The sequence below is a fragment of the Motacilla alba genome, chromosome Z, assembly GCF_015832195.1.
Source record: "Motacilla alba alba isolate MOTALB_02 chromosome Z, Motacilla_alba_V1.0_pri, whole genome shotgun sequence".
Taxonomy (NCBI): domain Eukaryota; kingdom Metazoa; phylum Chordata; class Aves; order Passeriformes; family Motacillidae; genus Motacilla; species Motacilla alba.
In genome coordinates, this window is record NC_052046.1 from 2780254 (window position 1) to 2805288 (window position 25035).

At 44.1% G+C, this 25035-nt stretch overlaps 1 protein-coding gene across 2 annotated transcripts in view; it reads left to right on the forward strand.

The window, feature by feature from the left end:
- The first annotated feature begins 2222 nt into the window (after positions 1–2222).
- EPG5 (ectopic P-granules autophagy protein 5 homolog) overlaps positions 2223–25035 on the forward strand; it is a 54795-nt gene continuing 31982 nt past the window's right edge. For both annotated transcript variants that reach the window (XM_038124328.1, XM_038124329.1), the window contains exons 1-16: positions 2223–2336; positions 5932–6849; positions 8966–9209; positions 10060–10196; positions 10758–10865; positions 11867–11940; positions 13635–13743; positions 14057–14171; positions 14668–14818; positions 15724–15879; positions 16230–16387; positions 19874–20028; positions 20593–20733; positions 20931–21095; positions 22339–22461; positions 24267–24526. In XM_038124328.1, the coding sequence (XP_037980256.1) occupies positions 2289–2336; positions 5932–6849; positions 8966–9209; positions 10060–10196; positions 10758–10865; positions 11867–11940; positions 13635–13743; positions 14057–14171; positions 14668–14818; positions 15724–15879; positions 16230–16387; positions 19874–20028; positions 20593–20733; positions 20931–21095; positions 22339–22461; positions 24267–24526 (3062 nt within the window). In that variant the 5' untranslated portion in view covers positions 2223–2288. The remainder of the gene's footprint in view (positions 2337–5931; positions 6850–8965; positions 9210–10059; positions 10197–10757; positions 10866–11866; positions 11941–13634; positions 13744–14056; positions 14172–14667; positions 14819–15723; positions 15880–16229; positions 16388–19873; positions 20029–20592; positions 20734–20930; positions 21096–22338; positions 22462–24266; positions 24527–25035) is intronic.

A 25035-nucleotide genomic window follows, 5' to 3' on the forward strand; every position in this document is an offset into this window, starting at 1 on the left:
GCTGTGCTGGAGGTGTCTCACACCCAGGGGCAGAAAGAAGTGACCTTACACTCCCCATCCTCGCTAGTGGGGGCTTGGCTGCTCATCCCACATTCCCTGTGGCAGTCTTTGAGTCCCTATAGCAGTCTCTGGTTCTCTGTAGAGTCGCTGTGAGTCCCTCCGGGCAGTCTGTGTGTCCCCATGGAAGGTCTGTTTGTCCCTGTGTCAGTCCCTATGGATGGCCTGGATGTCCCTGTGGATGATCTCTGGGTACCTATAGTGGGCTCTGGTCATCCATGGAATGTCAGTCAGTCCCTATGGACTATCTGTGTGTCCCTAGGGCTGGTTTCTGCATCCCTGCAGCAGACCCCACTCACCTAGGGATGGTCTGTAGTATCCCCACAGATGGTCTGCGTGCCCATGGACACTCTGTGAGTCCCTGTGGATGCTCCGTGTGTCCCCATGGATGGCCTGTGTGTCCCCGTGGATGGCTTGTGTGACCCCATGGACATTCCAAATGTCCCCATGGACACTCTGTGAGTCCCTGTGGATGCTCCATGTGTCCCCATGGATGGCTTGTGTGACCCTATGGACATTCTAAATGTCCCCGTGGATGGGATGCTCAGTGTCACCCCACGGATGGCTTGTGTCTTCCCATGGACACTCGGTGTGTGCCCCCATGGATGGCCTGTGCGACCCCAGGAACGGTCTAAGTGTCCCTATGGAGCGTCTGTGTGTCCCTATGGAATGTCTGTGTGTCCCTATGGAGTGTCTGTGTGACCCTATGGAATGTCTGTAGCTCCCTATGGATGCTCTAAATGTCCCCATGAACACTCTGTGTATCCCCATGGGTTGTCTGTGTGTCCCCACAAGTGTCTGTCTATCCCCATGAGTGTCTGTCTGTCCCCATGGAGTGTCTGACCCCACAGAGTGTCTGTCCATCCCCATGAGTGTCTGTGTCTCCCCACAGAGTGTCTGTCTGTCCCCATGGAGTGTCTGTCTGTCCCCATGGAGTGTCTGTGTGTTCCTATAGGTGTCTGTCTGTCCCCCGCAATGTCTGTGTGTCCCTATAGGTGTCTGTCCGTCCCCACGGAGTGTCTGTCTGCCCGCATAGAGTGTCTGTCCATCCCCATGGAGTATCTGTCTGCCCCCATGAGTGTCTGTCTGCCCCCATGAGTGTCTGTCTGTCCCTATGGAGTGTCTGTGTGTCCTCATGAGTGTCTGTGCGTCCCCATGAAGTATCTGTTTGTCCCCATGGAGTGTCTTTGTGTCTCTGTAGGTGTCTGTCTGTCCCTAAGGATTGTCTCTGTGTCCCCATGGAGTGTCTGTCTGTCCTCACAGAGTGTTTGTCTGTCCCTATGGAGTGTCTGTGTGTCTCCATGAGTGTCTGTCTGTCCTCATGGAGTGTCTGTCTGTCACCATGAGTGTCTGTCTCTCCCCACAGAGTGTCTGTCTGACCCCATGGAGTATCTGTTTGTCCCCATGGAGTGTCTGTGTGTCCTCATGAGTGTCTGTGCGACCCCATGGAGTGTCTGTGTGTCCCCATGAAGTATCTGTCTGTTTCCATGGAGTGTCTGTGTGTCCCTGTAGGTGTCTCTCTGTCCCTAAGGATTGTCTCTGTGTCCCCGTGGAGTGTCTCTGTGTCCCCACGGAGTGTCTCTGTGTCCCCATGGAGTGTTTGTCTGTCCCTATGGAGTGTCTGTCTGTCCCCATGAGTGTCTGTCTGACACCATGGAGTGTCTGTCCATCCCCACGGAGTGTCTGTCTGTCCCCATGACGTCCCCATGAGTGTCTGTGCGTCCCCATGGAGTGTCTGTGCGTCCCCATGGAGTGTCTGTGTGCCTCCATGAGTGTCTGTCTGTCCCCATGAGTGTTTGTCTGACCCCATGGAGTGTCTGTCTGTCTCCATGAGTGTCTGTCTGACCCCATGGATTATCTGTTTGTCCCCACGGAATGTCTGTCTGCCCCATAGAGTGTCTGTCCGTCCCCACGGAGTGTCTGTGTGTCACCATGGAGTGTCTGTCTGTCCCCATGAGTGTCTGTGTGTCCCCACGGAGTGTCTGTCTGTCCCCAGGGAGTGTCTGTCAGTCCCCCGACGCTCTCCGCGTCCCTCCGCCGCCCCTCTCCCTCAGCCCCCTCACCCCGCCCTCACAACCGCGGCCCCGCCCCACCCCAGCCGCGCCCTGCGATTGGCCGACGCGGCGGGGGCGTGTCCCGCCGCCCATCGCTGCCTGCGATTGGCCGGCGCGGCGGGGGCGTGTCCCGGTGGGAGCGCGGCCCGGTGCCGCCTCAGCGCGGGCAGCGCGGCCATGGCCGAGGCCGTGCGACCCCCGCGCCGCGCCCGCGCCCGCCCCAAGGTAACGGCACCGGGGGGGCTCGGGGCGGCCTCTGCGCCCGCTGGGGCGAGGGAGCGGCCCGCGTGTGGGGGTGGCCGCGCCAGGCCGTGTTTACATCCGTGTTTGTGCGGCCTCTAATGGTGGAGGGTGGGGAGTGGGGGAGCGTGTGTTGGTGTGTTTTTGTTTTTTTTTTTTTTAATTTAATTTTATTTGGTTTTTTATTCCTTAAAAAGATTCCTGCTGTTCTGCACTCCGTATCCCTGTGTTTGTAGTGTTTGCCCGTCGTTGTGAGGGTTGTGACAGGCCTTGTGTAAACAAGGATGTAAACAGTGTTTCTTTTTTTTTTTGGTGTAGTCCTGCGGCCTCCTCAGGGCTCCTATGTCCTGTGGGAGGGCTGGGGGAATGTGCAGCGGTGGAGCTTACTCACATTTACAGTGTTTTACTGTAGTGTGGGGAGACAGTCCTACAGACAGAGCTGGGGCTGTTCAGCTGCACCAGAGAAGGCTCCAGGGACACCTGCGAGCCCCTGCCAGGGCCTGCAGGGGCTCCAGGAGAGCTGCCCAGGCACTGGGGACAAGGCATGCAGGGCCAGCAGCCAGGCAATGGCTTCCCAGGGCCAGAGGGCAGGCCCAGATGGGATATTGGGCAGGAATTGCTGGCTGGGAGGGTGGGCAGGCCCTGGCCCAGGGTGCCCAGAGCAGCTGTGGCTGTCCCTGCATCCCTGGCAGTGTCCAAGGCCAGGCTGGACGGGATTTGGAGCAGTCTGGGCTAGTGGAAGGTGTCCCTGCCTATGGCAGGGGGTGGAATAAAATGGTCTTTAAGTTCCCTTCCAACCCAAATCGTTCAGTGATTCTGTGATACTCCATCTTGTCTACGTTTGGCTTTGAAATGCTGAGAACATGATGTCGTGTGTAATGATAGTGCTGCTTCTTCGTAAGTAGGTGCTGCAGTTTTTAAGTATCACTCTTCCTAGGATTTTATTCTGTTTTGGGTGTGTTCCTTTTTCACAATATTAGTACTGACAGCTTTCTGAAGGCTTTATTTTCTCTGCACAAAATGTTTGTGGGAATGATTTGAACTACCTGACAAAGTGGAAATGTTTTCCTTGGTTTCTTGACCTCTTTCTTGTTGTCCCTATGGACAGCCATATAGAGCAAGGACATTGAAGTCATGATTGTCCAAGCTTTCTTAAAACACCAAATTAATTGACCAGAGTTCTGTAAAACCAGAGTTAAATCTTGAGTGTCAGGTGTGAGTGTGCTTCCTGAATGGGAGGCAAGCAAAGATTGCAGGGGAAAGCAATCCCGGAAGAATTATTGTGGTGTTGTTTTGGTTTTGATTCAGCCTCCTGGCGTGTGCAAGGCAGTCAAACCTTCAAACTGCTGCCTAAGAGAATTGGTTCCCTGCAGGAAGGTGGTGAGTCATGGATGACACTGCTGTTTCATTAAGGACATGTGTGTGGTGACTCCAGCCTTTAGCCATCCCTTCCAGGTGAAATTCACTGTGAAACAATTCACTGGAGGTGTCACACGTGAGAACCCTGAATTCTCCAGTGCTACACGTGACCCATTTCTGGTACTTCTGTTGCTATTACTGTGCTCACCTCTGTTAGTACTCGGGTGCCTGAGGATGCAGTTTGCAGGTCAGTCACATTAAGGACTTTTCCATTCCCATGCCACAGGAAAAGCTGCAATGTAATCCTTTGAAAAGCTGGAATTCTTGTGAGCTAAGAGAAAGGCTGGCTCAGCTGCAGAGCTGCCAAGTGGTGGAATGGAGCCCAGGCCTTTCTGACAATAGTTGCCCCAAAGTTACACTTGTGCAGCACCAGCAGCATCAGGGATGGGGCAAGGCTAATGAGCAGGTGCCTTTTTCCCATCCCTGGGAGTGTTCCAGGCCAGGTTGGGTGGGGCTTGGCGTGACCTGGTCTAGTGGAAGTGTCCCTGCCTGTGGAAATGAGATGGTCTTTAAAGTCCCTTCCAACCCAAACCATTCTGGGGTTCTGTCATATGTGGCTTACGCAGAATTTTCCTCTGTGTTAGCTCAGAACTTGATTTCTCTCATTCTTTTTCAGACAAAATCTCTTTTAGCAATTATGCCCTTTTTTTTTTTTGCCTAGGAAAGTGAGAACTGAAAGGCATGTCATAAATTTTAAAAAACAGCTGTGTCTGGGAGGGATGCAGGGTGGTACTGAGAGATAAAGGGAGTTTATTCCATGTGAGGACTGCAAGAGGAAACTTTGAGATTGTGGAGGAGAGAGGACCAGGATGTGTTTGTGAAGTATGTGGATCAATACACTGTATAAATATGATTTAGTGATACAGTATCCTGTGGACATTATTGACTTTGAGGTAATTGTCAGGAGATGCTTATTATGACGAGTCCTGGCTTAAAGAATTGCATTGGTGTATTTTTAGCCTCTCACCTGCAGCTTTAGCTAGTGAGTCAGAGCTGTTTTGTGATCAGAAGTGTTGACAGGTTTTAATACACCAGAAAACAGTATGAAAGCAAAGACAGAGTAATTACTTTTTTTTTGTAAAGGACCTGCAACCATATGTTCAGGGTAAAATTAGCCTTGAGGTCAAGGTGAGCTACTGCCTTGATTTGGGCTGTTTTCATTTATGCTTTCTCTTAAGTTAAAAACATTCAGTTGTTTATTAACATTATATGTGATACTGGGAGCAAGTTTCCAAAACTGTTGTCTTTTTTCTATTATTGCTTCCCTAAATTAAAAGCTTGTACTCATTTCACCTGTGTTCATTGTTACATTATCTGGGCCATCCAAAACTGGAGCACTGTGACCTGACTTCTCAGTTTTGCTGCTAATAACGTGCTAGGTCTACACAATTTACAGATTGGCTAATCACTGTGCCAATTTTTTGTTCTACAAGTTGGCCAGTGATTTACAGATTATCAAAATTTTAGTTCATTTCCTATGCTGTGCTTTTGGAAAGGAAAGCTAATCTACACCTTAGATTAGATTTGTGGGAGTTTTTTAGCCTCAAACTAATTGTAATTTTAAATTGATTAACAGTTTTAATGGCACTGTTAAATTTTTCTATGTCTCCAGTGTGTATTGCCTGCTGAAAACAGGTATTTCAATAATTGTTCAGATGTTACCATGGTTTTAGAAAGTAGCTAAAGGGTTACATTCCAGACTTGCTTTGTTCTGAAATTACTGTCTTGAAAATATTTTTCCAGTCACTAAAATGTTCTGTAAAATTTAAGATGGATCTGGATCACAGAGTAACTTTTTTATATTTTTTTTGTCAATAGGTGAAATTGAGTAACTCTTCTTAGGTGTCAGGGACCTGTTATGTTGATTATTTTCTGTGTTGATGAAACAATCTGTCCTGTGATATTTATAGATTTTTACTTAGAAACGTTGAAGCCTTGTGCAAGAGCACAAAGCCACACACTGGTAGGCAGTCTTCATAGGGCAGCTAAAGAACAGAGATTTGTTTGGTATGTTTGTTTTAATCTTATGAAAATTAATATGTTTAAAAGGGCTTTTGGAGTCATAATGCTGACAAATACTCCTTTTGGCATTGGTGGGATTTGGGATGTAAGGTGAAGCGATTCACTTGGCAGTGACACTGTTAATGTTTTGTTTTCTTAGGAAAAAAAGAAAAGAAGTAGTGAGGAGCCCCAGGTACAAGAGCCTGATGATGTTTTCCTGCCTCCTGTGGCAGAAGGGTCTTCTCAAGCTGGGAGAGTGCAAGTGGAACGTCCTGGGGAATTCACAGAAATTCAGCTCAGAGATGAAGTGGACAACAGGAGAACTATAAATGACGTGTCTGACAGCCCCCAAATTAATTTATCTTTGGCAAATGAAGGGGCTCTGGCAGTGACTCTGGAGCCTCCCAAAGATGCAGAAGAGGTCAAAGCTGAGCCCTCCCAGGAGGAATGTGTGGGGGATGTTGAGAAGAGCAAGCTGGACAAACCTCAGAGCCCTGTGGAAGCAGCTGCTAGTGGACCTAGAAATTCTGATTTACTGAGTAGTACCTGTCAGTCCAGTGCTGCTCCCCCTCTGTCTGTGATGGGCTTTGTACAGGGCAGAAGAGCTGAAAGCAGACAAGACTTTAGAGATCCTCTCTCCTGCTCTTCAGAGAAGCTTCCTCTCAGCACCTCACAGCGCCCTGAGAAACCCAAGGCGCGTGTTCCGCGGCCGGTTTATCCAGACCTGTCCTTGGAGCTGTCCTACGAGAAGCCCACCATCATGGCAGTAAAGCCCCTGCTGCACCACGAGAGGCTGTACCCTGAGCTCCCCTCCGAGCCAGAGCTGGTGCCTTTCACCAGGGAGCAGCTGAAGATCTTTGAGCCCTGCTCGTGGCTGGAGAACGTCGACTCCTATGCCGAGGAATTCGAGAGTGTGGCTCACCAGGACAGGCACGAGTTCTACGAGCTGCTCCTGAACTACATGCGCTGCAGGAAGCAGCTGCTGTTGGCTGAGGCAGAGCTGCAGGCCATGACAACAGACTGCCAAAACGTCAAGGGGAGATTATGGACTTTCAAGGATCAACAGAAAACTGTGCAGGTGCTGTTTCTGAAGCTACTTTTGAACCCAGACTATTTGGAAATTAGCTTTACTTACCAGGTTTATTGTAGTTAAGGTATTTTGTTGTAAAAGAATCAAAGAATGTTAAGGGTTGGAGGGGACTTTTTAAAAATCATCTAATCCCAATCCTGCTTTCTATGGGCAGGAACACCTCCCACTAGACCAGGTTGTTCAAGGCCTTATCCAGCTTGGCTTTGAGCACTGCCAGGACTGGGGGAACCTTCCTGGACAGACTGTGCCAGTGTCTCACCACACTCACAGTAAAGATTTTTTATTCCTAATTTCTAACCTAAATTTCTCCTTGTTTCAGTTTAATCCCTTTAGTCCTTGTCCTGTTACTACAGTTCCTGTGAAGAATCCATGTCCAGCTTCCCTGTGAGCCCCTTCCAGATACTGGAAGGTGCTGTGAGGTCTTTACATTCCTCCAGGCTGATCTTTCTCAGCTGGTCTTCATAGGGAAGGTGCTCCAGTCCTCTTACTGACTCCTTTGCTTCCTCTGGCTCTAAAGTTCCATCGTTTTCTGTCTCTCCACTGACCCCCAGTACCCCACAATATCATCCTCTTGAGACTTAAGACAGTTTGTTGTTTGATTTTTAACCTCTGATGTGTGCAGGGCAGTGGGTATGTGTTGGTGATTTCTTTTTGGGTCAGAAAGGATGAGCTGTGTACACCCAGTTCTGTCGTGTCAGGTGAAGTTTCCCAGCACTCCAGGCAGACGTGGGGGACAGTGGTGGAGTGACTGTAGCAGTGATGTCCCATCTGGCCTGCTGCCAGCTGTAGGAACAGTTTCCATTGATGTCATTCCTGCTGCAGGGAGCTGGAGTTGTGCTCACGAGCAGCCCCATAGCTCACAGGGAGCATTAGGGCCATCCACTTGCAGTAGCTTGTTCCATAAGTGTAGCTGTGGTTTTTCTTACCTCCAGAATGGGCACGGTACTCTGTAACATTTTTGCCTGCAAACCAGAGGGGTTTATGGAGCTCTTTGGGACACACATCAGAAAAGTTTTCCCCCAGACTCTTTCTGTGACACTTGCCTTTGGAGCTCAGCAGTACAGTGGGAATGAATGAAATTGTTCTGATATTGTTTATAGCCCACACATCATCAAAATTGTCCAAAGATGCTGAAGCCCCGTGCACAGGGCAGATTTTACTGTTTCTGTGAGTGCAGTTCATCAGAGTTGAGGAACTGAACATATCTGAATTCTTTCCTTTTTCTTGGGGAATGACGCTGAGCCCCACTGGATTCTAAGATTTTAAGTGATTGTTTTCTGTACCAAAAGCAATTTTGGCTTCACTCTTGCATCTTCTAAGGCCATCACAGAATTGTGTAAGATTGCTACCTGCTATATTTCATCCCAATTCACTATATATTTATTGTGTGTACAGAATAATTGTTGTCTTTATAACAATTTAAAATTCTTACTCTACTAATTTAGGAAACACAGGGATGCTTTCAAATTGAGCATTCACAGTGCTAGTTGTTAGGAATATTTGCTGATTGTATAAAAGATAAACAGGAATGTTATTTATTGTAGGAATAGCAAGAATTTTATTTATTGTATTTTTCTTGCGCTGAAGAAGTAGAGATGAGGCAGAGGAAAACATTTTAAATATGTAGTAGGGAATTGCTGCAAATTGTGAGTCCTGGGAGTTTGGGAAATATTTATCTTTTTCCAGTGAATGTTTTAGCTTTAAAATAGCAGGTCCAAATATATATGGAAATCTGTAAACTGTAAGAAGTCTGTAAATCTGTAAACTAAGAAGCAGGTGCACTCACTGGGAGTGAGGCACCTGGTTTTGTTCACATCTCTCAGTGCTGCAGGCAAATAACTTCTGGCTGTTTCCAAACCTGAGTTACTGAGGGTTCATGAAATATTTTTTCTTCAGAAATCAAGGATATGAATGTTCAGTGGTTGGTGCCTCTAAAAAGCACATAGGATATTGCCAAATATTTGTCTTTTCCATTTATGAAATATCCCCTTTTATGAAAGCCTTGAAATATCTTTAAGAGAGGGTTATATCATGGTTGATTTCAGTTAGGGCGACCCAACAAAATGTCAGAACTACTGACATAAAATATTTGCTCTCTTTTCAGGGTGTGTGTGCAGATCAGTGCAGGGTGACAGGCCACCACCGCTACCAGACAGTGGAGCTGAATGAGGGCGTGCTGGGAGAGCTGAAGAAGCTGTTTGAGGCCAAAGCAGAGCACGTGCACCAGACCCTGGCACTGCACTCCTACACCTCGGTGCTGTCCCGCTTGCAAGTGGAGTCCTATGTTTACAGGCTGCTCAGCAGCTCGTCCCTGCTGAGATCTGTGGCCCTGCAGCAGCAGGAACAAGGTGTGTTTGCTGGTCTGGCTGCTCCCAGTCCTGGTCAGGGTGCCAGCACCTTGTGTGGCTGCACTTTCAGAGACTTGTGGTGGAATTTGTGTGCTGGAGTGTTTCTCCTCTGTTAAAAAAATTGTTGGTCTTCTGTAGGGATCAGTGAAACTCTTTTCTCACAGGGAAAGGTCCAATTCCCTTGACTTTATCACCTGGGCAGTAAAAACTGAATTGCAGAAGTGACTTCTGCTGTCTGAGCTGCAGACTGACACTGATTACTGTACAGAAACACTGTGTGGATGGGACACCCAAATTACCAATATTTTGTTGTTCAAGGCAATATCTAGTACAGTTCTTTTTTCCCAATTCTAAAATGAGCTGGATATTTTTCCTTCTTTACTTCCTCTTGGGAGGCCATTTGGAATCTTAAGCTCTTAATATTTAGAATTATCTTTTTTGTTTTCATCCTGAGTGTTTTGTTTTGAGTTCGTGCCAATATAATATTTTAGCTAAAGTATTTCTCCTCCTCCTGCCCGAGACATTTTTCTTTCTTATTCCTCCTCCCTTTGCACTCCACCTCTCAGTTTATGTGCATAGTAAATGGTGGTTCTTAAAAAGCTGATGTTGAGGGAAGGCCTTTTGTGAGACTAACCACAGTATATTCTTCTTATAATTAGTGTCCAGAGCTTAATTATAAGATTAAACAAAGTACTCCCAAGTATTCTCCTCTGGCAGATATAGCAGGTAGCTGTGTTGAAATATCTTGGTGTTTGCAGATAGAGAGAGCAGTTTTATATGCAGCCCCAAACCCATTGTTCATGCTGCTCCTTCTTGTCGAAGCTTCATTAATTCTGTTTTTAATTTACAGTTTCAAAGCAGCCAGAAAATCTGTCTTCAGACTTGAGCCACTTGAAGGAATGTATCAGTGTCCTTTTCAGCTTCACTCGCAGGGTTATTGAAGATCCTCAGTTTCACAGTGACCTTCTCATGTGGCTGCAGAGACTGGTGAGTGAATAGACATGGTTGTATCTGATCCAACACACAGGATGAATTTGGGAACAATTTCTGGAAGTGTTACTGTTTCGCTTCCTGTCTCGTGGGCAATGTTTTTTTTGGTGGGGTTTGTTCCACTTGAGGAGCAGAATCTCTTAGCAAATCTTTAGAATTGATTCTCTTGTCTGACAAACTCCAGCAGCATTAGTGAGGGCTGGCACCTGGGCAGCTAATACTACTCTGAGTGAACTTAATAACGCTCATTGTGCTTTTACTTATTTTGAAATTAGAGCTGTTCAGACTTACCATGTTGGAGAAACCTTTGTTCTTGCCAATTTCTAAATAAATTAGATTTTAATGCAGTTGTAGAAAAAATAGTTACTTCACGCCAAAAAATGGTTTGTGGCTCATAAGGCAAGCTAACAGATTTTAAATATTGTTCTCCTGTAACATGCTCTGAAAAGTCAAGTTTGTTAGAAAGGGTGAGAAATTAACAGTATTTCTCTAGTTAGCAAGACTGTAAGGAAATGAACTTCAGAATTATTTACTTGATTTCAATACACTTCCCTCTAGGTGTCTGTGCTGCAGAGAATTGGCTGTCCAGGTGACCATCTCTTCCTCTTCAACCACATCCTCCGGTGTCCAGCTGGCATCAGCGAGTGGGCTTGTCCATTCATTCAGGTGTGAATGTTTAATTCTTTACTGTCAGCAGGTTGGAGTGGGAGTGGCATGGGTAGGAGGGGAGAGTGTCTTGTGCCTGCTTAATCCCTCATGACCCACACTGCCTTTCCAGATGTGTGGAGTCATGGTGGCAGCGAGGGGTTTGTCAGGGAATACATTTTTCCATGTTAGGCCAGCCATGTGCAGGTTGACAGGGGAACACACTTCACTCATGACTGGAGAGATTCCATGAAAGGGAGTCAAGGAAGGCCTTATGCACCAGGTTTTGGGAGTGTTCTCCAAAAAGGGGAAGGCTTATTTAGACTTGAAGCAGCAGCTGTATATAAAAAGTGAGATTGGAGTCAGCTCTGTGCTGTGTAAAGGGGTCAGGAGGAACAGATTTTTTTATATCCTATACATTGAAGTGGGACTGGTTTCCCTGGAAAGTTCAGGGACAAAGGAAAGAATTCACTTTGTCTAGGTCAGAGAGAGTGTGGATATCCAAAGGCAGCAGGGTGTTCTTTCAAAGAACACATTTGCTCTTCTAAGAGGAGAAAACCTTGTAAATCTAGTCACAGGAAAATTACACTAACAGAAAAGGCAAACAATACAATAGAAGTATAGAACAGAATAAATTAGCTTGAGAAAGACCCTTAATATCATTGAGTCAAGTTAGCTCAATGTGGTAGGATTTTATCTTCCTCTGTGCTCAGTGTCTGAATTACCCCTGGTACCCAGACCTACATGTGGCACAAAGAGAGAGGTCGTCTTTTTTTGTGCAGCTTTTGATCTGGGTTTTTCCCCTCCCACCCCTCCTTTAATTTTTCTAAGTAATTCTTTTGGACAAGTCACAATATTTTACCATGGCAATAGTTTGTCCAGGGTGTGGGTGCTGTCTTTTATGGATTCCTCTAGGTCTTAACAAAAAGCTACAGAGAATTGTGAATTTCTCTGCTGAGAATAATTGAATAATTTGCCCTTTGTTTATTTACATTTACTTAGATTTTTGTGTTTAATTTCAGATCAAAGTCTTGGGTAACCCATCAGGTGTCTTTCATTTCATGCAGTCTCTTGCCTTGCTTATGTCTCCTGTCAAGTAAGTATGAACATAATTTTATAAATATGTTGTGATTATTTAAGAGTAGAAGACGCAACACAAAATCCACGTGTAAAACTGAAAGTTCATTGCAAGCAAAGTCTTAAAAGCGGGCACAAATAGATTCACAGTTTAATTCAAGCTCTTTTTACTCATTCATCTTAAAATTCAGCCTTGGCAGTACCTCCTTGTACTGTATGCAGTATGATGCAGCTTTCTTTCAGCTGTGAAATCACTTGTGAAGACTGACAAACCCACACATTTTGTTACTGTGGCTTCTGAAAAGTCTCTTGCTTTGCACTGTGGCCTGTTTTTTATACTGTCTCTGCAATAGAATCCCCCAGGTAAAGGTGCTGAGATGGTGTACACACTGATTGGATGTCTTGATATATTTTTCATCAGTTTAAAAAAAAAATTAAAAAAATCTAGTAGGAATGTGGTGCTTGGAGAAGGTAGTTGATGAAATCAGTCACGAGTGAAAGCAGTTATGTTCTCCAGATAAAATACATAACTCGTCTCTCCTCTGCCCAAATTTTTAGGTCCAAGAGTCAAACTGCTGGTATTTAGGGTTGTCACTGTGATCTTGATAGCTTGGGTCTGAGTTAAGAGGGAGTCTTGTTACTGAAAGCTGTTACTTTATAGGGTATCATTTTTACATTCAATTTCTAGAACTGCCTGGGACAACCAGTGTATCCTGAGGGAATGTGTGTGTTGCCAATGCATTTTGACACTTGTGTTTGGAACAAGGGCCAGCTTAGTATGTCTGCAGTGCTGCTCTAAATGCTGATACCAGAACTCAGCCTCCACAGGGTCTGCTCTTACTGGTAAAAGAGCTGAGGCTTGTGTTTTACAGCTCCTGCATGTCAGGAACCAGGTTATCCTAGATGATACAATCACAGGATGTTTAGGTTGGAAAACACCTTTAAGGTTGTTGAGTCCAACCCTTAACCCAGAACCACTGTGTCCACTGCTGAACCGTGTGCCCTCTGGTGCCACATCCACAAGCCTTCTGAACACTTCAGTGGTGTTGACTCCTCTGCTGCTCTAAACAATCTGTTGCAGTGCCTGACCAAGTTTCCATGAAAAAATTTTCCCTAATGTCTAATCCAAACCTCCTCTAGTGCAGCTTGAGGCTGTTTATGGTCCTGCCACTTGTAACTTGGGAGCAGAGTCCAACTCCCCCCGGCTGTCCCAGGGGGGACACTGCACTCCTGTCAGGAGCTGTGCAGAGCCACAAGGTCCCCCCTGAGCCTCCTTTGCTCCAGGCTCAGCCCCTTCCCAGCTCCCTCAGCCCCTCCTGGGGCTCCAGCCCCTTCCCAGCTCCGTTCCCTGCCCTGGACACGCTCCAGCCCCTCAGTGTCTCTCTTGTCCTGAGGGCCCAGAGCTGTCCCCAGCACTGGAGGTGCCTCAGCAGTGCCAGCACAGGGACAGGCCCTGCCCTGGGGCTGTGTCACAGCCTGGCTGGGACAGCCCAGGGGCCATTGGCCTCTTTCCCCCCTGGGCACCCTGGCCTTGTGTCCAGCCCCTGGCACCAGCACCCCAAGGGCCTTTTCTGGCAGGCATCCTTCTGCTTTATTGCTAATTTCTTCCTCTAGCATCTGGATTTTTTAATGTCTTCCCTTAACTGAAAGATTATTGAATTCAGAATTTTTAGTTCTCTAATTTTTTACACTTGATTTTTCACTTTAAACCAGAAATCGTGTGGACTTCATGTGCCATATGAAACCAAGTGAAAGGAAAAGTTCCTCTTCTTCTGGGAAGGAATCTGGGAACTGGACTCTGGTAGATGAAGGAGGAGAAGAGGTACAGCAGATGACTTCCTTTCTTTCTCTTTCTTTTGTCCTTTATGCTTTTGTTCAAGCTCATTGATCTTTCTGGAATGGGTGAAGAAAATCTGACTTGTTAAGTTAAAAAGCATGATTTGAATTTGCTTCTATTTTAGTCTCATTTTATCTCTGTGGTATAACTGTAGAGTGGAGCTTCCAGTAGTGAGCAGTAGCACAGAGAATTCAAATATTTCAGTTACTCCTAACAAAACTGTAATCAGTACAATAGTGAAGCCCTTTACTGTTGGTTTTACTGTAGAGCTACTGACAGTACCTGTATTTGTCTATAGGATGAGGATCCTGAAACAAGCTGGATTCTACTCTTGGAAGATGACTTGATTGCTCTGTTGTCACAGTTCCCATTTCATGAACTCTTTCAGCAGTTCCTTGGGTTTACGTCTGAAGGTAAATCAGTTGCTAGAGAGTGATTCTTCATTTTGCTTATGCTAATTATATTAATGACTGCCACTGCCAAGAGTGCTACTGTATTATGAAACTCTCTGAGAAAAATAATCATGAACCTGTGCAGCAGCTCGCAGGCTAAAGAAATGAGATGGAAGTATATGCCATGTGTATGGGATAAATAAAAACCTCATGGCTATATGCAAAACATTAGAGTCTTTTCCCTTAGTTTGAGTTTGGTTGCCAGTTAACTTCCAAAAGTGCTTTCAGAACTATTTTTCCCCCTCACCTCTTAGTTGTAATTGCTTGCCAGAGGTCTTACTACCTGCATAGTTTATTTTCACTTTAGTACTTAGCAGGTATTTATTCTTCATTTCATAAACAAAGCATACATTCCACTTCACAATATGGTGAATTGTTGCTTTGAGTGCTTGTTGAATTACTTAAAACTCCAGAATTCACTTTTTTTTTGACACTTATTTTTCTGTCTCTGTCTTAGGTGCTTATTTTCCTGAAAAAACATCTCCCCAGAAGATGATGAAGATTTTTGCCTTTGCAAACTCCTTAGTGGAACTTTTGTCTGTGGGATTAGAGACGTTTAACAGAGCACGGTACCGACAGTTTGTGAAGAGAATTGGTCAGCTCATCAAGTAAGAGATTTTTTTTTCGCTCTGTGTTGTGATTGAATCCATTTATACATACTTTAGGTATTCAGAGCTGCTAAAAAATCCCCAGAATCAACCATCAACCAACCAAAAAACCCAAACCCACCCAAATGGTTCTCAGGTAGGTTTTGCTCTGACATTTGGTCAGTTCAGCATTAGCCAGTCTGGGAATCTGAGATGGGGAATTGCAAAATGTAAATGCTGTGGGTGCAGAGGAGCCAGGTGAGCTGTGGAACACCAGGCTGACTTCCATTAGTGATGTTGTTAGGCTTGTCTTGGGTACTCACTGAAACCCAACAAACAGGAATTCCTTGAATTTCCCCTATCTATAACTGATGTTAGTGCTTTATTTCCTTTGTTACCCAGAATTGTTGTGGGGTTTTTAGTTTGCCCCCTGCAAATTGTCCTGTTGTTGCAGTAAATAAATGTAATTGAAGCCTAAATGCTGCTCTTTATTTTTAAATCTCTAGCATTCACTCTATCTGGCTTCTGTGAGTGTATTCTCAAGGGGGAATACAGTCAAATCAGAAACAAAATCCATCTTTTTCTTTGTGTTATGGAGGCAGTAATTTTTGAAGTATTGTTATTCCTGTATGAGCTTTCTGTATGTACTGCCATTTCATCCTGTGCAGTTACCTTAAGGCTCCAAAGGTCACACACAAAGTAATTTGTTGTAACAGAATATTGTGCCTTGTTTGCTTGCAAAACCAAGTAAAGAGAACACAGAAACTTGACTGATACAATTTATATAGAAACCTCTGGAACCCAGAAGGCAGAATGTTGGACATGTCACTTGTGGCTGTACTCTAATCTGGTTGCCCTTGTCTGTGTTTTCCTGTGATGGTGACATACTTAATGGTCTTCTTTGGCTTGTTTGCTCTGCTGTGTAGGATGACACTGTGTCATGTGAGTGACCACTGGGCCCAGTATGTTAGTGGCAATAAACAGTATGGATCAGTAGAACACCCCTACTCTGTGGAAAAATTGCAACTGGAGTTTGATGAGCTGTTTTTTAGAGCTGTTCTACATGTTCTGAAGGCAAAAAGGTGGGTAATCCCTTCAATGGCTTAGTTTTGGAGGAGTTGAATACTTGAAACTGGGCTTTGGAGTAGCTTTAAATACTTAATGGTTTAAACAAGACTGAAATAAGTAGGATTTTTCAGTGCATTGGTAGCATCAAGGTGGGGAGGAATTAGGCCGTGAATTGTAGCAACTGACAGAAGCTCAAATTTTGGTCAGTTCACAGTTAGGTTGGCTCAGAATCTGAGGTGCTAATACATGTCTTCACATTCCTAATTCTGTTACATAGCAGAGGTGTGGGCCAGAGATGTCTCCTTTCCAAATGCTGGGACTTACAGGGTGGAACTGTTCCTAAGTGCCTCTTTAAATCCAACAGGTTGGGAGTGTGGCTGTTCATGTCTGAGATGCCTTATGGAACCTTGTCCAGCAGCATGCTTTGGAGGCTCTTCTTTGTCATGCACTGTGCTGAGAATGAGCACCTGGAGCAGCTCTGCTCTACTCTTCAACCTTCTGACTACAAGCAAAGACTCAAAGGTAAAATTCCCCCACACAGAACCAATTCTACTCCATTCAGCTGCTGCTGCATCAGCTGTGGGTTTAACTCTTTGCAGGTTGCATTGTTAAATGCACCCTTGGCAGCATGTCTGGTCCAATGGCTGCTGAAATGTCTTGGGCAGCTCATGGTTTTCCAGTACCTGTTTGCCCAAATTGTCATTTAACAGCAACTGATAGATTTACTGTCCTCGTTTTCTCTGTGGCTGCCTCAGAGTTGCAAGCGTGACATGCAGGAGGTACCTCTTGCGTATTCTTGTATGACTTCCCATCTCGACCTTCAGCAGTATTTGGAGAGTGAGGTTTAAATCCTAAGGTACAGATTTCTGTATCACTTAGGGTTGGTGTGGCAGTTTTCTGGTTGGGTTTGTTTGTTGGATTTTTTTTTTCTGTGACTGGTTGACTGTTGAGCTGATGATAGTTCTATAGATAATTTTAGAGTCCTCCTTTTTTCCCACTAAACTTGCTAATTTTGGCTTTAGTAACTCACATTGTGGGAGACTGCTTATCATCTGCAATTATGTTTCCTTTATCCCAAGCCTTCTTTTCATGCCTTTCTTGTCTTCAGTGGCACACTTTATTTTTATTTCCTCTTGACTTTTGTCCCATGTTGATCTCCACAGTGAACGTGGTGTCTTCAGCTATAGCAGAACTATTTAGAGGCTGGCTGGAATGCTAGTTTCCCTCTGCTGCTGCATTCATGGATAATATTTCAGGACTTGATTGATGGGGGGCCAGGTAAACAAACAGTTTACTGCTCCCTATTTTACAGCTTCTTTGCTCTCTTCAGGGAGAGCAGATCTGTTTTTGTCAGTTTTACTTCTCAGCTGGCTGGTATCCCAGGTAGCTGTTACCCCATCTACACAGTCTTGGTGGAGAAGCAGGAGAAAATGGTGATTCTGAGAGGTTACTGAGTATCTTGACTCTGTGCAATCTCAGGTAACATTTAAAGTGGTTTACACAGAAAGGAAGAGAGATACCGAGATTGTAGTTGTGTGCGCTTGATGAGGTGCTGATCTGATAAGCACTTGCCAGCCAAAACAGTGACTGTTACACTGTGTCAGTAGAACATCTTTATATTTGGTTTTGCTAGATATTTTTTACTACATCTATTATGGGTTGCAGTAACACACAGAGATTTTTTTTTTTTAATATAATTATCTTTTTCAGGCATTGTTTCGCTTCTAGCTAACTTTTATGCTTCAAAGTCCCTGGTATGCTGATTCAGGATTTCTTTATCTTCTTCATTCTCCTCAGTGACTTCTGTCAGCATAATACTGTTTTCCACCAGTGTCTAGACAGGGAATATCAGCAGTTCTTCCAGTGAAATCCATCTGATCTTCTGAAATATTTTCTTTCAATGGACACATAACAAATTAATGCTTAATTTCCTTTAATTTGTACCCTGGAAGATCATGACATGAACATTCTTTTGGGAGAGAACCTTTTTTAGTGATTTCCTCTCCCAAATTAAGCATGAGAAAAGGGTGGTGAATCTACAGGAGGAAGCAAACCTTGGTAATTGATGGAAGCTTTAGGCATCAAATCCATAGGGGTGGGAATAATGCCTTTTTTGGGATTACCTAAAAACAGAGGCCAGACAAAATTAAGGGAATAAAAAGCAGATATATTTATTGAAGGGCCTTCAGGTACATTTTGGGCAGACAAAGCGCCCCTAGGGGCTGCACCCAAAAAAAGGATAATGGGTCACAGGTTTTCATACTTTTGTAAGTTTGGTCTATTTGCCTATTGAGGGTTAATCTTCCAGTTACAGCTTCAGGTAATGAAAGCATTTACCCCAGGTTTGCTGCCCCTCAACTCACTTTTGTTTACATTTCTCAGAGTCTGAGGCAGTAAGGTTGATTCCCATATTCCCTTGATTCCCAGGCCTAGAGAGGAATTGTTTTGTCTGACAAAAAATCAGAAAGTTGTAGCTCACACTGTATATGGAGTTTAGAGTTATACACTAAAGAATTGCAGAATTACAAATATATGAAAAATATAAAAGCCAAAATCCTAAGGCATCAGGAGCATAGTTGCTATTCTAGTGAGTGGCATCCCTGCCCATGGCAGGGATTTTAAACTAGATAATATTTAATATCCCTTTAATCCGAGGATGCTGTGATTTTATTTGTGGTCACAATTTCCTTGCTGCCAGTAACAAGATTTGAGATGTCAGTGATTTTTAGGGCATCCTGAGCTTGAATTGTAGTGTGATTAGAGGATAGGAATAGGGTCAAGTACCAAGTGGATGGTGAAGATGTTATTTCTCCGCTGTGAGAGGAGAGGATTTAGGTGGAGTGTTTCTGCTTCCCTTATTCCTTGTCCCCATCTTCAGTCCCAGGGTGTGGCTTGGTGTGGGTTTGAGGTCAGTGTGGAGCCCACAGCTGACCCCTTCTCCTCACTGTCACCCTGCTGTGCCTTTAGATACAAGAATGATGTGGTCATTTTTCATGTCCTTCTGCATCAGTTTAAAAAATACCCTGAAGTACAAGGGGAAAAAAGAGTTGTCTGTAACTTCTGCATTAAGGATAAAAAATAGCATTAGGAAATGGAGGTGAATGGATGAGGCACCCCCTGTTTGCCTGCTGTATCTATCAGCAGTGTGGTTTCTCTTACTGTTAGGAAGAAACTGTTTTCTTAAATTGCACAACCCTCTAGCATGCTGTTCCGTGAGCTGTTTTGCCTGTACAGGCCTGACCTTCTCAGGTTGGAGTAGAGTTGCAAAATTCTTGAAAGCCCTTAAAATAGAATGTAACCTAAGTGCAAGTGTTTGATCACAAGCACGCTGAGCACGTGTGTGCCCAGGTTAGGTCGCTGAGTGCACAATGGATGCTTTTTCTGTATATTCAGCTGCTATGATGAAATCACTGTAGACAGTGTTTATTGGCATGTTGTGCTTCACAGAAGGCAGTTCACTCTCCAAAACATTTTCAGCTCAAATGCTGCTTTCAGTGCTTGTTTTGCTGCACAGACTCTATTTTAAAGTCATTTGGAAGAAATAAATAAAAAAAAAAACCCAACATTTTAAAGCCCTGTACAGGTTCTTTTGTGTCATCGTCTTCCTGTTGTCCCACACCCTGAGGAATGGAATGTTTATTTGCTTTTAGCAATATCTCTTCTGGGTTTAAAGAGGAAACCTGCCTTGAATTTGAGTGAAAGCATATCTTAGCCTTCCTGCTTGTGCAGGTTCAGTTCTCTGTTTTCAGAGACAGATTCCAAACAGGAGCATCCAGTGTTTTTTCTTGTATTGTATTTGGGAAGCTCAGACTGGCCTTTCTTTGTAGCTCTTGGGTGTAATCAAGACCTGTGGCTAGATACTTGCAGAATTTTTATTTGTGATTGGCATGGAATCATCCCCGCAGATCATTTATCTGGGATTTTGAGTGAATAACTGTATAAATGCTGCTGATGTGTGTCCTACTGCACTTTTATCATGTTTCTTTCACTTGACTTTTTTTTTTCTAGATCCAGAGCACCTTGCACAGTTTGAAAAGTATCTCCAGTCCATGAACTGCTCAGAAGAAATTTGTCTGCTCACCACATTTGCTCAGATGGCACAAACCAAACGGGCTGATGTTGATGAGGATTTTGTCAAAATCGTTGTTTTGGAGATATATGAGGTGAGTAATGTTACTGGTCCATTCAGGTAAAGAATGAAAATGCTCTTTTTATTTGTAACAACGAAAGGTGTGAAACTTTCATGTCTTCTGTAGTTCATTCTTCCATGGAATTAAAAAAGTGCTACTTGTTGAAAAAGCAGTGAATTAAAATTGCCTGAAGTACTTGTTTGTTTTTTTTTCTGAGAAAAAGAACAGCTTTTCTGTAAGTGAAGCCAGAAAAAAAAGAAATAAAAATACATTTATTTTGGTTTGTTTTTCTCATGCGGGCCTAACTTGTAGCTCTGGAATTCCTTATGTGGTGTTTTTTCCATTGTTTTTGGTTTTTTTTTTTTTTTTTTTAGTGCCTGTGGCTGTGTTGTTCCTGTGTTTAGTTTCGGACATTATTTTGGCACTGTGACACAGAACTTTCCCGGTCTTTTAGGGCACTCAGTTTCACTTTTCATATGGGCATTTATCAACTTTGTCTGCGCTGACCAAGAGCAATTTGTTTTCCAAAAGACATTTTATTTCCATGTTAGTGGAGGTCAGCCAGTAGCAGTAACTTCTCCCTGCTCATCTTCTCAGGTGTCCTATGTTAGTCTTTCCACGAGGGAGACGTTTTCCAAGGTTGGTCGGGAGCTCTTGGGAGCCATTGCCAGCATCCACACACAGATTATTTCTGTACTACTGGATCGGATTCGAGAGACCATTGAGAAGGTGGGGATGGTAAGTGCTGGTGTCTATAATTTAAATAATTTAAATCAGACACCCAGTTAAACCATACCAGGTTGTTATGAATGGATGTGTTAAAGAGATCTCTGTGGGGTTTTTGGTCATACCTCCCTTTCAGATAGCAGGGCACAGTACTGGTTATTGTTGTGTGCTGAGTACTGATTTGCATTTTTTTCTCTCTTTCCTCAAAGGTTTCTTTGTATCTGTTTAAAGAACTGCCCCTGTACCTGTGGAAGCCTTCTTCATCCGAGATAGCCCTGATCCGTGACTGGTTGTTAAATTACAGCCTGACAGCAGTGGAGAATAAACTGGCTTGCATTATCTTGGAAGGGCTGAACTGGGGCTTTGGTGAGCATGTAGGTATTGAGAACAGGAGCCTTGAACCTTCTCACCTTTTCAGAGCAAAAGTTTAACTCAGCTTGGGAGTAGAGCAGAATTTGAAAACAGTTAATTGCATGCTTTTTATATTATGGCTGTGCACCTAATGGTACAAAATGGGAATGTTATAATAATTTAAAACACTCTGCCTGGAGATTTGCTTGTGCTGCTTTCTTACAGTGCTGCAGCTAAGTTTAAAAGAGATACTTAAGCTGGGACTTTTTTTCCCCTCTCTAAATGTGGAAATAGCTGACAGGACAATTTTTTATGAATCACATGATTAAAATGCTTTTAGCATTTTAAAAAGCAATGCTTTTTAAAAGCAAATGCTTTTAGCAGAAATAGAGGAATCTTCCAGAAATGTGTAGGGAGACTGGTATGACTGCAGTTTGCATGCTAGTATCTAGGTATGTTTTTCATAGTGCAAGAAAAGTAATGATTGAAATGAGATATTTCCAAACTCTGAGCATCATTTAAATGATGGGGAATTATTCCATAATATTGTGTTGCTCCAGGAGCTCCATGAGTTCAGGATATAATTGAGGGTGAATGCTGTTTCAGAGAAAAACAGAAATAGATTGGGGTAATAATGTTGTCTCTGTTCAGTAATTTAGTTCAGCGTTGCATTCTGTGCATTTGTTCATGCTGAACCCTTCTGTTAGCTTTGCTAACTCACTTTTTTCTCCCTCTTTCTTGTAGACATGAAAATAAAAGTGAATGTTAGGGAAAATTAACAGAATTCTTTGCTGTGCAATAGCAGTGCCATGTCTGTACCCTTTGATGTGGGGAAAAATGGCTCTTTAAGGTGGCAATTGATAGAGGAGTTGCTGTGTTTTCATACAAAAAACATGGTGATGGGATTTGGTTTTGTTTTTAAAGGCAAGAGTTCAAGTGTCTGTATTATCTAATTTAAAATTGCAACACTGGATTTTTGGATTAATTATCATGTGTTCATAAAATGCACATGGAAAGTCAATGTTATGATGCCTTTTAAAAAAATAATCTAGTTGTTGGGCTTTGTATTGCCCAGTGTGAGCCTGGTACTCTTTAACATTGAACTAAATTTTTTTCCACTGGGCAAGATTTTTGCCTAGATATTGCAATAATTAATTTGAACAACCAGAAAAAGACTAGGATTTATTTCTCTGTGGTGTGGATGACTGTACAGCTGTAGAGACCTCTTAAATGACTCAAAGTTTTGTGTTCTGACACTGCTTTTAGCACAATACTCTTCACCTGGATCCAGCTGTCCATTCTGAAGTTGCATTGATGGTCCTGGAGGCGTATCAGAAATACCTCTCCCAAAAACCTTATGCTGGGCTGCTTTCTGAAAGCATAAAACAGGTATCCTTTCTTCTTACTTAAGTGTAATAACTTATAGATGGCTGTAAATTGGAAAAGCTGCAGAGCAAGACCTTTTTTTCTCTTTTCTTTTTTTCTCTTTCTTTTTAAAGCTGTTCTTTGTCCCAGCTGCAGTTTCATAACATACCAACACTCAGTATTGTCTGCCCCCACAGGGCTATTTGAAAATTCTGTTAGGCTTCTATTGAGCATCTGTGTGAAAATCACAGAATCATAGAATGGTTTGGGTAGAAGGGACCCTAAAGATCATTTAGTGCCGCCCCCCTGCTATGTGCAGGGACACCTTCTGCTATCCCAGGTTGCTCCCAGCCCCTTCCAACCTGGCCTTGGGCACTTCCAGGGATCCAGGAGCAGCCACAGCTGCCTGTGCCAGGGCCTCACAACTCTCACAGCGAAGAATTTTGTCCTAGTATCTCATCTAAATCTATTCTCTCTCAGTTCAAAGCCATTCCTCTTGTCCTGTCACTCCATGCTCTTTAACAGTCTCTCTCTGTCTTTCTTGAAATGGACATTTTAATTTTGACCCACTTGCAGGTTTGTGAATAGTCACAAGCTGCTCCTTCCTACTCATGCAGAGGTAGACAGTACTTACTGTAAAATAGAAAGGCTTTTTTCATTACTGGTGAGCATAAGAGAACTCACTCCAGCTCTTATCTTATTTGAAGACCCAAGTGTTGATCCCTTTTGGAGCTTTTCAGCAGTGGGAAGTGTTATGTGACCTGAACACACCACACGTATTTATTAAATTGATTTTACAGCACTCTGGACTCAGGAGGGGATAGGTCTGAGTTACAGAATGCAATGGAAGGATAGAAAGATCAAAGTTAAAAAATCCTTGTGTTGGATATTCAGTCCAAGAGGTTTTAGCACTGTGCTGGGCTTTGTCTTCTCAGTGTTTTTTGTACAGTGTTTTCTCCTCCTCTGTGTTTTTCCCCCAGCCTTTTCTTCCCACATTCTGAATGTTCCTCTTTGTCTCTGCTCTGTTCTGACTTGCTCCTCTGCATTACTTACCCATGGTTTGTTGTCTTGTGCCAGCCAGATGAGTTCCCTTTTTTAAGCCAGTGTCAGCCCTAGTTGCCACTTGTGCTGGTGAATCTGTCCTGACTTGCATGAGCCTATAACTAGAATTTGAGAGAAAATAGTGCTCTTGTACCCCCTACTCAGAGAGGATGAAATATCTGCATTGCCCTCCAGCTCTGCAATTTACACTGCTCTGTCAGAACGTGTGCATTTTTTTCCCCAGAGCTGTATAATTCCTTGTGATCTAGACATGGTTTTTGTGACAGTGGACACATACACATGTGACTCTGCCTGTCCAAATACAGGCTTTTTTCTAAAGAGAGCCTGACAGGGTTTAGGCTTTTTGTTGACAGATAATATTTTTGCATGGATTTTTCTGTTTCTTTTCACTAGCAGTCTTAAATGTTTTAAACATTATTGAAGGTTGTATCTGTTTGGTTTTTTTTTTTTCCAATATTAAAATGAAAATTTAATTTAAGGTCAGTATATAGCTTGGAAAAATTAAAGCAGACAGTGTAAGTTGATAGCCTTTATTTAAAGAGATGGGGGAAGGAGAGGAAGGTAGAAATCAAGGCCGTAGGAAGAGAGTTAGATAAACTACGTGGTATGTCTAAAAAATAATTGCTGTTGGTCTAATCCTAGGAGGTTTGGGTTGGAAGGGACCCCAAAGATCATCCAGTTCCCCCTCCATGGACCAAGTCTCTGTCCAGTGCCAAACATGCTGTGTCGTGGCTATGCTTCCTCTCATTCCTGCCGCTCTGTTCCAGGTCTCCTACCTGGCCAGCATCGTTCGCTATGGGGAAACACCCGAGACTTCCTTCAATCAGTGGGCCTGGAGTTTGGTTCTGAGGCTGAAGCTGCACAGGAACGACCGTGGGGTGCAGCAGAGCGGGCAGGCTGTCCCCGTGTGCGACAGCGCGCTGGACGCGGCCGAGTCGGTCACGCTGCACCCCCTGCACAAGGCTGTCAAGGCAAACGTCCCCATCGGCTGCTACCTGGCACTGGCAATGACCACCCTGGGACACAGGTGAGGGCTTTTTTTGGGTGCTTGCCTCTGGTGAATGGCCCCAGGGCATCCTCCCTAATGCTGAGCTGAGGGAGGCAATAACAGCTTTGTGCCTGTTTAAAGAGTAAAGGGCTTGTGATGCAAGGGATCGAGCAGCTTGTCATCTCTCTTAGGAGGAGGGCTGAGCCTGGTCAGTCTGGAGAAAGGGGATCTCATAATACAGATAAATGTCTCAAAGGCAGATGTCCAGAGGATGGTGCTGGACTCTTTTCAGCAAGCAATGGCCACAACCAAAACACAAGCATTTTCACCTCAACATGCGGAAGAACTTATTTTTGCTGAGGATAGCAGAGCCCTGGAACAGCTGCCCAAGGAGGTCATGGATTCTCCCTCTCTGGAGACATTCCAAACCCATCTCGACTCGTTCCTTTGTCTCCTGCTCTGGATAACCCTGCCTTGGACGAGTTTGTACTGGATAATCTCAAGGTCTTTTCCAGCCCCAGCTTTCTGTGATTCTGTGATTGTAGTTT